Genomic DNA, 12,405 nt, shown 5'->3' on the forward strand with positions numbered 1-12,405 from the left:
GGAGTACACGTGGGTCCTCTGTCTCTAACTGCACCATCAGACGTGCACCACCAAGCTAGCTGTGGTAATCCTGTGGGATTTTGGAGACTGGAGCTGAATGCCGTTGGCCTTCTCACTCCAATGTAAGGAGTTACTGCATTTCCAGTGGGATTCACCACACTGTGCGCAGGGAAATGCCTGGTCTGCTGAGGAGGTGAATGAGGCTCATCAGATTGAAACTATTAAGATATAAAATGAAAGCATATGATCCATGGACTAGAATTTCTAAACATAATTACACCTGACAGAAAAAACCCAATAAATGTGGCTTACAGGCCAAACTGGCCAAACTACTGGGAGCTCTCAGAAGACTGAAGGGTCTCGGGTCTCAACTCAGATGTTGTTATCCTGAAAAGTGGGTTCGTTCACCCGGTGTACAAAACGCCAAACTACACACAGAGCAGAGGTATTTTATTAATTTAATTTTTGTACGAAGATGAGTGCTAGGTGGTGACTCCACAAAGCTAGCACCCCGCACCAAGAAACCAGAAGGTATGAATACAGTTAAACGTGTCAGTCACAGCTAATATTCATACCCTTCAGCTAATAATTGGTTAGTTTCTTTCTCATTTCAACTTAAAGATACACCTCCCTTTAAATTTACCATGCATGCTCAGAGAGTAAGGGGCTTATTTGAGTGGGGGGTTTTCTGGCCTATGGGCATGATTGTTAGTATTATAATGAGGACAGTTCACCTAAAGGACACTTAGTTTTAGTTCTTATCAACATCCCAATAGTTGTTCTCCTTGACTATATACTTTATCCCCCAGTTCTCAGCATCTTCTCAGGTAGGATGTTCCCTTCTATCAGTTTCTCAGCTCTCTTCATGGATGTAGTCGTAAAACAAGTGCTTCCCTATCTCTCAGCTCCCTTCTCTGGCTGCCAAATTCTGTTTTGCCAGGCTCACATGGTTCATTGTTATTACTTAGAAGAAAATTCTGTTTTCTTCGGGATATCAGTGTCACCGGCCTGTTTCACGACGCTTAAGGTAGAGGTCGGGAGAAGAGCTAAGTGGAAGAAGCAGAAGGGGGAAGGGCGGCGTCCCACACCCCCGAGCGTTATTAACCCGCCGGCCCACCCCTCCCAGGGCTCCCGCGCCGAGAGCTACCAGGCAGCCCCGGGGGCCTCCCGGGGAGGCGGGACCCTCCGCCTTCGGTGACAGCGCAGGCCGCCGGCCCCCCTCCTCAGAGGCGGGACGGCGGCGGGGCGGACCCGCCCGCCGCTCCTCGCGCGGTCCCGTGAGGGGCGGGGCCGGCCGTTGCTCTCAGCACCCGGGACAGCAGCGCGAGCCCCCGCCCTCCGCCGCGCGCCTTGGTTGCCACGGTGACGGCGGCGGCGCGGCCATGTCGGACCTGAGCTCGGAGGGGACCGAGGAGGCGGAGGCCGAGCTGGGGGTCCGCCGGGGCGGTGCCGGGGAGGAGCGGGGCAGGAAACGGCTCTCGGCCCCGGGAGCCTCGGGCAGGGGACGGGGGAGCTCCGGCGGGGAAAGGGAGGGCGAACGTTACCGGTGACGGGGTCCTGACTGCGCCGAGCCTGGGAGGGCTCCTGAGGCGCGGGTCGTCTTCCCTGGGCACGGGAGTTTGGGAAGCGGAGCTGGACCGTTCCGGTTGGGACCTGCCTAGCTTTCTCCTCTGGATGAAACCAAGGGGTCCATACTTTCCAGTGGTGTGTCAGGAAGGGAGGAAAGCCTCTGGGTGCCAGGGTCTGATGAAAGCACCTGCATAAGCAGTACATCTGTTGGCCAGGTGCTCCTTCAGTCTCTGATCCAAGCTGAAGTGGAGCAGCTTTGAGCAAACACCTGTTTTCCTCTGTCTAATGACGTTAGATTCGGTCAGGTCTAGCCCTCTTAAACGATTTTCTTCCACATTTGATCAGGAGTATGATGGTGAGCGCAATTCAGAAGGTGAGCGACATGGACGTGGAAAAGCACGTCTGCCCAGTGGTGATACATACGATGGAGAATATGAGCACGGTTTCAGAAGTGGACGGGTAAGAGTGACAGAAGACAGTGGTTGTGCTTATGATTCAGCAGTTCTGTTAGTTTGGGCACTATACTGAAAGAAGAGTGAGAACTGACAAGTATTTTATTTATACCAAATATATTTCAGGGGACCTACAGATTTAGAAATGGTGCTTGCTACATTGGAGAATATCTTCAAAACAAAAAGCATGGCCAGGGTATTTTTTTTTATCCAGATGGATCAAAATATAAAGGTAAAACACCGAGCACAGTTGCAAGGATTTCTGTAACTGAAAGGGCACATTCGTCTCTCCCCTGTTCCCCTCCCCTGCCCGAATGCAATGAGAAAGTGAATTGGAGAATCTATTATTTAAAGAAGATAAATTTGCTATGAAATGTTTTCCTTTTATTAATTTTTTTGCTACAAGCTCTGAGAAGTGTGAGTTTTATTATGGGGATTTATGCTGATTATTGTAGAGAAGTGTGGTATTCAGTAGTGTTTTATTCTTGCCATACCCTCCTTTCAAATGGGGTGTTCCAAGTCCTGAGAAATATTAACTATCGTTTACAAAACAGTGCAATCTTGGTAGAAGAGATTATAGTTACTTATTTTTGAATGGCTCTGATGAGAACGACAGGTGTGTTCACTAGAAAGTATTCTAGGACTTTATTAGGTCCATCCTTAAAAGATAGTCTACTGATTAGAGCACTTACTCAGGGACCGGGGTGCCTCTGAAGTTTGAAGAAGTTGAAACTTACATTGTTTCTCATCTTCCAGGAGAGCACCTGAAACACTCTGAATATCAGTTAGGCTTTAAGGGATGATATTTCCCCCTCTGCTCTCTAAGCTAGACAAGAAAGAACATTCATGTTGTGAGGACTAGAAGCAGAAAGCAGAAAGAGCAGCCCAGTCTTGCCTTAGGGGAACATATGCACCTCTGATGTGATTTTTTTTTTTTTAAAATCTCTTTTAAGTTTGAATAGGAGAGTAATTAAGACACACAATCTAGCATCCTTTTGAGTATATATGCCCCCTGACTGACAGGGCAATTTTAGCAAATGAGTCAAACTAAAGTAATCCCTCTTTTTATTTGAGTGGAAATGTCACATTATCTAATGCAACTGTAAGACGTTAACAGATTTAAAGGTAGAAGCAGGATGTTACATGGCTTCTTGTGTTCGTAATGATAATGGAGAGTGGTAATTGAGACAGACCATAGTGGACAAAATGGAAGGGGGGTCAGGCAGCTGCATAAATACGCGTGGAGAGAGACAGACAGAAGAAAAAAGAGCAAGGGCTTAGAATAAGGAATGGTGCAAGGAACAATAAGGAATCACAATGGTGTCACAGCTTTCTTTCCCTTCTCTAATAATTTGTGTATAATAACTCTGTAGACTGACCACTATATCACACAATGAAATATCCACCTCTTGCTCTGTTTTTGTTGTATTCTCGTTAAAGGAGACTGGGTGAATGACCAGAGACACGGCTATGGAGAGTATACATACGCAAATGGAGACACCTATACTGGAGAATGGTTTAACCACAATAGGTTTGAAACATCACTGTAAGAATGAAACAAGTCACCTGATGGCATTAAAATGCAAAGGTTGTTTCAAAGCATGGCTGACTGCAAGAAATCAAGTGCTACTGGATGACCTTGGCAATTTAGTCATACTTGAGTCATTTTCACTACTTAAATAATACAATTTTAATACCTTAAGTATAACAACATCCTAAATTCTTAATATGCAGTAACATAAAGCAATTTTATTATTTCTCCTTAGGCATGGGCAAGGTACATATGTCTATAAAGACACAGGATCTAAGTATGTTGGTGGTTGGGTAGATGGAAACCAAGAAGGAGAAGCTGAACTTATCCACCTAAACCATAGATTTAAGGGCAAGTTTTGGAATGGAAATGTAAGTGTGCTGGAAAACTCTCTGTTCATCTGAACAGTTAGCATGGAATTACCTTAATATGATCTGTTTCCACTTAAAATAAGAAGCCAGGCTCCTGATCTTTTGTAGTATTTCTTGTGCTGTAAGTGTAACGTGTGAAACTGAATTAATCTGTAGGACAGAATGCCAAGTTCCTCTGCAACTTTGCTTTCAAACTATATCATTATTTACTCCTGTACAAATTTTGTAGCAAAACGTATTTACATTTATATGCTCAGAATGTACTAACTTTATAGTTCTCCTGACTCTTTTTGTATCTTTGTGCAGCCTGTAGGTCATGGCAAATATGTCTTTGATATCGGATGTGAGCAGCATGGTGAATACATACAATCAGAACAGGTAAAAGAAATAGTGCAAATGATAATGAATATCAGAGAACTCAGTAAATCAAATGTATGTGAAGTAATCTATAAAATGTCTTATAAATACTGATGTTAAAGTCGATCTAACCAGTTAAAAGAGGGTAGAAACTTGTGCATGCTTAAGAACTAAATGAGGTTTTGTTTTGCTTTTTTCTTTAGCTTCTCTGCTGTGTAAGCTTTGACAAGTACAAGGTGTGATTTTTGCACTATTTACAGACAGGAGTCCTTTCTACTTAAAGTTTAGAAGAATCAGGACCTTCCCAAAATAATTGAAGTTTCAAACCACAGGATAATGTAGATATATTTGTCTGTACATTTAGCCTGCATTCCACTTTGTTCTGAAGACCAGAATACAATGAAAAATATTTATTCTTATATTTCTGAATTGCTTGATGACATGCATACAAATAGTAATTTCCGGCAGATTTGTGTTTAGGAATTAGGTCCCATTGTTGTCCTAGTCCTGGCAGGAGCTTAATATCCACAGATCCTAATAACTATAGGGAGCAGCTGGGATCAGGGCCTGTTCTTCCTTCTCCTTCACACATGAACGTTTTTAAACTTTTCTGATTAATATGGTGCAAAATAGATTTAGAAATAAGAAATATATCTTAATATTACTGTACTGATTTCAAGAAAATATGCCACATTTTAGCTTAGTTTGCTACCTCTGTTGTCTGACACATTAGTTTCCATTACACACTCTGAAAATTCTCCAATGCAGCAATTGTTTCTTCAGACAAGGACAAAATAATAATAATAATAATAATAATAATAATCCTATAGTTAGTGACAGAGACTTGCAAAACATGGAGACTACTTTGTTTTTTTTTGCTAAAAGCAAGAGATCCTCAGATTAAGTATCAGATTCATATGAGTATCCAAAGTGGTGTGTATCTAGTATCTTCAGTTCAGGGAATTTTTGGATGTGCTGATTTTGGAATATTTACCCGAGGTTAAGAACTCAGCTTCTGGAAATCATTACTCCCAGGAACAATGATTTCTTCTCGTGTGAATATTGTAGTGACTGTGTAGAACAAGGGACAGTGCTGTATTAAAGTAATATTAAATTTTGCCTCTCTGCTTTGGTTGAAGCAATTGTAGAAGAAGTCCCATTTTAAAAAAAATGAAAAGAAATTAGCTTGCAATGGAGATAATGATTCCATTACCAAGACTCCTTCATATCTGGATAAAATAAAGCAGGATTTTTTAAATAAAAAAAAAATCTTCAAATTTCAAAAACATAAGCTTTGTGCAGTACCTTACTGCTTCCTAGATCCATTCCAAGGTCTCTCCTAAGCAAAAAAAATAGTTGTTTTGCCACTGTGTGAGAAAGACAGTGTAGCATCTACCAGACAGAGCATCAGGTCTTATTTGCCCCTGTTATACTGTAGACAGACATAGAAGAGGAGATGTAGTCAATAGGCCCCTCAGAGCTGTTCTGTTTAAGAGAGAGACAAAATTTTACCTTAAAGAAAGCAAGCTGGCATGCATTGATCATTAGTAACAGTCAGCTGACTTCATCAAGGTTCAAAGTGTAGTTATCTTCTAAGATTTGTGGCTGCTAAAGTTCTTCCCCCCATAGATATTTTAAAAGGCCATGTCATTGCCATTTTGAGCCCAGATAAAGAGGTTTTAGTTCACAAAACCATCATCTTGGTTACTCTCTTAATACCTGTAAGATGAGATGCTGGATTTCATGAGTTGTCTTCTAGGAAAAAGGAGAGGGAGAAGAAGAGGAGGAACCCTCTTTTCTTGTACCAAAATGGAAAGCATCAGAAATTACCAAATTAACACTCTGGACTCCACATGGGGAAAACCCACCTTCTCCCAGAGAAGCCTCCCTGGCAGCAGCAGCAGCAGAAGCAGTGGAAGAAAGAGCAGCAGGAGCAGTAACTGAAGAGGTGAAAATCCCATCAGTTGCAGGTTTGTTCTGCTGGACAGCCAGAAGCTCCATGCTTTGACTATCCCCCGAAACTGTGTTTTTCAGGTTTAATATCAAGCGGTATGAGAGGTTTTTTTTGTTTGTTTGTTTGTTTGTTGTTTTTTTTTTTTTTATTTGGGGTTTTTTTGTTAGTTTGGGTTTTTTTCTCCTAAAATTTACCACGTATTTCATGTCAGGAACTCCCAAGCCTGTTCATAAACTGCACGATATACATATGTCTATTTCATCCCACATAGCATAATGAGATACAGCCATGCTGGGAAGCCTGTGAATCATTTTAGCCTATATCGTGGCCTGTTATACAAACTTGATTGTAAACAGTTACAGAAGATTTTATGGGATTTCTTACGTGAGTAAAGACTGCAGACGTCAGTAGGAGTTATTAGCTACTGCATGAAAACAATGGCTGAGTGAAAATTTGTAAAAATTAATTTTTTTTCCCATATTCCTAATTTCTTGTATTTCAGTCACTGATGAGTCTGCTGAAGGTGGGGATGATGAGCCTTCTCTTCATGAAGTATCCAGTGAAGTTTTTAGCCCAGCAAGGGATGAAGGAGAGGAAGATGAGGGAAGCAGAGAGGAAGAAAACAACAAAGATCTGGAGGATCAAGGTGAGGAATAGGGCACGCATGCTTGTTCATCAATTAACAGTCAGGGTTTGAGATGTTGTGTGTCAATCAGCTGAATTCATACTGCTGCTGAGAGGTTCATTATCAAGCTAAAGAGACCGTGGGAATCTCTGCCTTTCCTAAGGAGGGCAGTCCTCTATAGATGTAAACCGGTTTTGAGTAGTCAAATTCATATACTGTAACAGTACAAATTAGAAGTGACACTTCTGTGCAGCATTATCTATGCATGTACAGTTGACTGCACTTGCAGGGCTGAGTTTGTAAGTGGTTGCATTTGCAAACTTTTTTTTTGTGTGTACAAAAATAAGAGAGATTTCAGACCCAGGGAAATTCAGGGGATTTTGAGCACTCCATTTTTTTTTCCCATGAATGGAACTATGTATTCTTATTCTCTCAAATGAAGTTAAAAAGCAGGCAAAACAGATCTGAAGAAAGACATTTTAGGTATTATTATGCATTACGGTTTGAACAATGTCTGGTTGATTTGTTTCTCTTACAAACTGAAGAGATTTGGAATTCAGGTGCTCAGGTTTTCTTCCAGGCAGTTCAGAAGCCTGTTTTAAATACGAGATTACTAAGAAGCAACAAAAGGATGCATCTGTGTTTACTCACATTTAGCCTATAGGCCTCCACCTAATTGTGTTGTTTGTATTCATTCAGTGTTAACAATTATAAGTTTACATATCTGATGTGTGAAAACACAAGATAAACTTATCCATTTGTAATCAGTCAATTTCACAATAAATCAAAGCAAAGCACTACCCTTAGGAATGAGAAGGACTATTAAAACATGTGAAAATGCCTATGCCTGGAGGTATACACTAAACATTTAGGTCAGCTCCTGGAATTTTCATAGTTTATTTGTTCTCATTTTTACACATCACCTCTGAAGGTGCACTCCTGCTTCAGGGCAGACGGGCCAGCTAGCTGATCTCATATCTGGGACTGACATCTTACAGGATCCCTGAGCTTGGATCGGATCCAGCAGACATCTAAGCAGGTTTCCTGCATAGCTCTGCTTTGGATTTGGCAAAAGTTCATTGAGCCTGGTTTGTCTCAGAGTCTCTTGGACTCAAATAACCATTTTTGACTGAACTTGATTCTGACAAACTTTCTGGCCTACCACAATGAAGTAGTTCTGGTATTTCAATTGTTTTTGTGTTTTTTTTTTTGTTGTTGTTAAAAAAGAATCTGTCAGAGGCAGCATAGATGCAGATTCCAATGCATGAAAACATAGGAATGTGATAGATGTTCTCAAAGTTCCTTCCAGCTCTTTATTTCTAGAATCAAAGAGTTGGATTTTATACATTTTTCATCATAGCTCTACATCCATAATTAATTAAGCAACATATTGTTCCCCTTATTGTTATGTTTAGCAAGGTTAAGTTATAATAAGATGAAATGATTTGAAGAAAATATGCATACTGTGAAGAGCAGATGTAACAAAATCTGGTTTCTTGCAGCCTTGTATTCTCTGTCCCATTACCATATTTCTTTTTCCACACAGAATTCCATCCTTCTTGCTCCATGTTTCTTATGATACTTGTCTAAATAGGAGACATTCTTTGGCTATTTCAGAGTTACATATGGGCTGGCTGGCTGTCAATATGTGTGTACAGAGTCTGGCTGGCAGCTGACAAACAATGTATAACAGTCAAATTCAAGTATTGGCAGTGAAAGGCAATGGGAAAGATGACTGAGGTAGACAGCATAGTCCTAGAATCATGTTTTAGGTTACTAGGACTGCATTGCAGTATTTTCTAATAAAATGCATCTCTGTGTCCTGTCTTTCCTTCACCTCCACAGGATCTACTAGTTTAGAGGAAAAGGAGGATGAATCAAAGGAAGCAGAGTAATTGGATACAACTAAAGACAGAGAGCCAAGAAAAGGAAATCACAGAATGAATAATTTATTATGGTAAACCTGCAATATTTTTATTCATAAAAGGCTGAGTTAAGATATTTTGAATAAACATTTCTATCACTTTTCTCTCTGGAATACATATCTCTGAAACTTTTATGATCTCACATTGTGCACTCTCATGTGAACTTTCTTTATTCCACATAGCAGGTAGTCAGTTGTTGAAATCAGTACAGGATTATTTTGGATTCATGAAGTTGTGTCCTCACAAGCATGCAGAAGCAAACTCAGTCTTCTCCCACTACTGATAGGTCTTCTCTTCCTTGAACCCTGCCTCTGGGCACAGAGACCTGGGTGTCTTGCTTGTGAAGACAAAGACAAAGGCAGCACTGGGCTTCGCAACTCTATCTGTATCCCCTGTCACTAGACTACCAGTTACAGGCCTACATTTTCCTTTTTTATTGTCCACGTAGCTATAGAAGCTCTTCTGGTTGTCCTAAATCTCCCCTTGCCTATTTGAACTCAAACTGAGTTTTGTTTTTCTAACACACCAGTGCAGTGTTTGTAAATTCTTCCTTTGTGGTCTGTTTTTGCTTCCATTTTCATAGAATCATACAATCATTTAGGTTGGAAAGGACCTTTAAGATCATCAGGTCCAACCACAAACCTGACACTGCCAAGTCCACCACTAAACCATGTCCTTTTGAACACCTCCAGGGATGGTGACTCAACCACCTCCCTGGGCAGCCTGTTCCAATGTTTGACAACCCTTTTGGTGATGAAATTTTTCCTAATATCCAACCTAAACTTCCCCTGGCGCAGCTTGAGACCATTTCCTCTTATTCTATCACTTGTTAATTGAGAGAAGAGACCAACCCCCACCTCACTACAGCTTCCTTTCAGGTAGTTGTAGACAGTGATAAGGTCTCCCTTCAGCCTCCTCCAGACAAAACAACCCCAGCTCCCTCAGCTGCTGCTCATAAGACTTGCTCTCCAGACACTTCACTAGCTTTGTTGCCCTTCACTGGACACGCTCCAGCAGCTCAATGTCCTTCTTGTAGTGAGGGCCCCAAAACTGAACACAGTATTCGAGGTATAGCTTCACCAGTGCTGAGTATGGGGGCACGATCACATCCCTACTCCTGCTGGCCACACAGTTGCTGATACAAAATTCAGTATATTCTGTATATTACTTTTTTGGGTTTTTGTGTTGCAGCTCAGTCCCAAGTTTTTTGTTTACCTTGTAGCCTTCCTTAAACTGTTTAAAGAAGACTGTCAACTGATCAGAGTGAGGAAATGGACCTGTAATAAACTCTCAACACTATGCTATACTTAATACCTTGCTGATCAACAAGTTCTCAACCAGCATGTTGTCCATACTATAGAAGAACTCCATGCATTCAAGCTGCTTCTTCACATAGAGGAAAATTCTCCCCCTCATTTTCCCTTTCTGTCTTTACTAATGAGCCCTTCATCCATTGGAGAGCTCCAGCTGTGTGAGTTGTCCCACCATGTTCCAGTTTTTCCAAGAATGTCACAGTTCTGCATCTGCACACAGAGCAGTTCCTAGTTCTTCCTCCTCGTTTCCCAGGCTGTATTCATTTGTATACATGCACTTAAGGTAGGCTCTCTTTTGACTTGTTTTATCTTGCCCAAGGGTATCTTGCTGCCATCATCTTGCCTCATTTACTCACCACCCCTAAACTCCATTCCTTCACTTAGTGTAAGCAGTTATCACCATCCTCCAAGGTATCAAGTTTAAGTCTCTCCTCACCAGATTTACAAGCCTGTTGGCAAAGATACTCTTACTCTGCTTTGTTAGATCTCCTCGTTCCCCCAGGAGGGACCCATGGTGATGAAAGCCAAGCACTATCTATGGCAACAGCCATGTGCCCAGCTGTTACCTCTCAGAATTGCATCCCCTCCTACCTGACCTCCTCCCATGGAGGATCAAGGGGACATCCTGTGGGTTTCTATGTCCTTTGCCACCCAGAATCCTGCTGTTACTCTTGGTTTGCCCCAGTTGCCCCTCAGCAGTATCACAGACAGTCACACTGATGAGCAATGAGGGGTAACAGTCAGGGGACTGGATGAACCTTGGCCATCTCTCTACAACACCCAGTATCTGTGCATCCGCCAAACAGCAGTCCTCCCATGACAGCATGTCTGGTCAGCAGACAGGTTCCTTTATTCCCAGAGGAAATCTCCAACCACCACCACTTGCTGCTGATGCTCAGGCTGGGCACAGCTGGCTCTGAACCTTCCCTTATCAGCATTTGTTCCCTCATGGCCATTAGGGCTCCATACCAACTCCCTGCATTCAAGTCTGAGCAGGGAAGAGGAATATTACTCCTGCTGCCACAAGTTATGAACTTCAGAGACCTCCCTCAGGGGAGTCCCCATCCACTGCTCATCCAGCACAGTCCCTAGACATCCCTCCTCCTCAGGCTCCTCTCCTCTGTGGAGACCCTGCTGATATCCCATTTACCCTCCTTAATAGTGAACAGTCTGCACGCCTCCTTGTGCGGGTCCTTGGATACACAGCACCTGGACCACTACACACCTCCCGCAGGGGAGGGCCCCATCACCCACAGCCCCAGTGAGACGCCTGGACACAGCATCCCCCTGCCCAAGCCCTGTCCAGGCTGTCACCACTGACACGCCAAGGGTACTTTCTTCACTGGCACTGGAGGTCTGAGCCAGTAGCTCATCAACACTGGCGTTGCACAGTCCCACGCTGTTTGCAGGAGAGTTTCTGCCTTTCCACAGCATCTGCACAAACTACCAAAAGCTCTGCCTTGCTGTATTCCTGTCTCCTAGCTGAATAAGCATCCCTACACAGCAGACAAAAACCAGTCCAGCACTCCCTAATGAGCAGGCAGCTCCTTTTAAATCAAGAGCATGTCAATCAGGAAGCAGCCAGCAGGAGAGAGCAGCCGCAGAAGCCCCCCAGAAGCCACCAGAATGAAATGGTGATTATGTATAGTAGTAAGTTAAAAGTATAGAGGAAGGCAGAGCTGCACAAAGTATTGTACAAACACTGAATGCCACGGGCAGACCTTTTCTCCAATTCTGCAAGTGAATAAAGCTGCTCTGAAACAATTTTTCCTGATAATATGTAAGAAATACCTTAATTATTAACTTTTGTATCTGTCTGACTTTAAATGACTGTCTCATACAGTGAGAATATTGGTATGAGTGTCGATGGGCCTGGAGGCTGAGGTAGAGAGTTGCCAGCCAGTAGCAGTTCGCTTCTGAAGTCAAATAACTGGTTTTGGCCCAGTTGGAATAAGAGATATTGTACTGACATTGCTGAAACAAGACCTGCATTTTTTTATTCTTCACCTTGGAGCAGGAGATCTATACTAAAATTTTAGTTTAGGGGATAAAGGGAAAACATTAAAACATTTTAACAAGTTACTTTTCTCAACAGCTCATAATTTCAGCAAAGCTTGCCCAGAAGTTTGAAAGGTAGTGATAAAAATGGATTAACAGGAAGCAGAGATACAGAAATGAGTCATATAAATAGAGTTTATTACTTCTCCCTGCAATTTCTCTCCTGTCAGAAATTTCATAGTGAGAGAATTCCCATGCAGTCTTTCCCCTCCTATCTCACATGTCGTTTTGTTTGCAATTTCTTGTCACA

General features: G+C 42.3%; 1 protein-coding gene across 2 annotated transcripts; it reads left to right on the top strand.

Moving 5' to 3' along the window:
* Positions 1-1,323: 1,323 nt before the first annotated feature.
* RSPH1 (radial spoke head component 1) lies at positions 1,324-8,888 on the top strand. 2 transcript variants are annotated; one of them, XM_075099259.1, is made up of 9 exons: positions 1,324-1,433; positions 1,915-2,028; positions 2,148-2,253; positions 3,462-3,552; positions 3,788-3,923; positions 4,230-4,301; positions 6,040-6,250; positions 6,737-6,880; positions 8,705-8,888. In XM_075099259.1, exons 1-9 carry the CDS (start codon positions 1,383-1,385, stop codon positions 8,752-8,754), a joined length of 975 nt encoding a protein of 324 aa, XP_074955360.1. In that variant the 5' UTR covers positions 1,324-1,382; the 3' UTR covers positions 8,755-8,888. The 2 variants fall into 2 exon arrangements, with proteins under 2 accessions (XP_074955360.1, XP_074955370.1); XM_075099269.1 differs by lacking the exon at positions 1,324-1,433 and having other exon boundaries at positions 1,804-2,028.
* Positions 8,889-12,405: the final 3,517 nt, after the last annotated feature.

This window comes from Phalacrocorax aristotelis, chromosome 1 (genome assembly GCF_949628215.1).
Source record: "Phalacrocorax aristotelis chromosome 1, bGulAri2.1, whole genome shotgun sequence".
Classification (NCBI taxonomy): domain Eukaryota; kingdom Metazoa; phylum Chordata; class Aves; order Suliformes; family Phalacrocoracidae; genus Phalacrocorax; species Phalacrocorax aristotelis.

Excerpts from the sequence above, each read along its gene's own strand:
- RSPH1 (XM_075099269.1), top strand. The coding sequence starts at position 1,855 with ATGACGTTAGATTCGGTCAGGTCTAGCCCTCTTAAACGATTTTCTTCC. Across the intron at positions 3,553-3,787 it reads GAATGGTTTAACCACAATAG|GCATGGGCAAGGTACATATG; the intron begins GTTTGAAACATC and ends ATTTCTCCTTAG. Across the intron at positions 6,251-6,736 it reads GAAAATCCCATCAGTTGCAG|TCACTGATGAGTCTGCTGAA; the intron begins GTTTGTTCTGCT and ends CTTGTATTTCAG.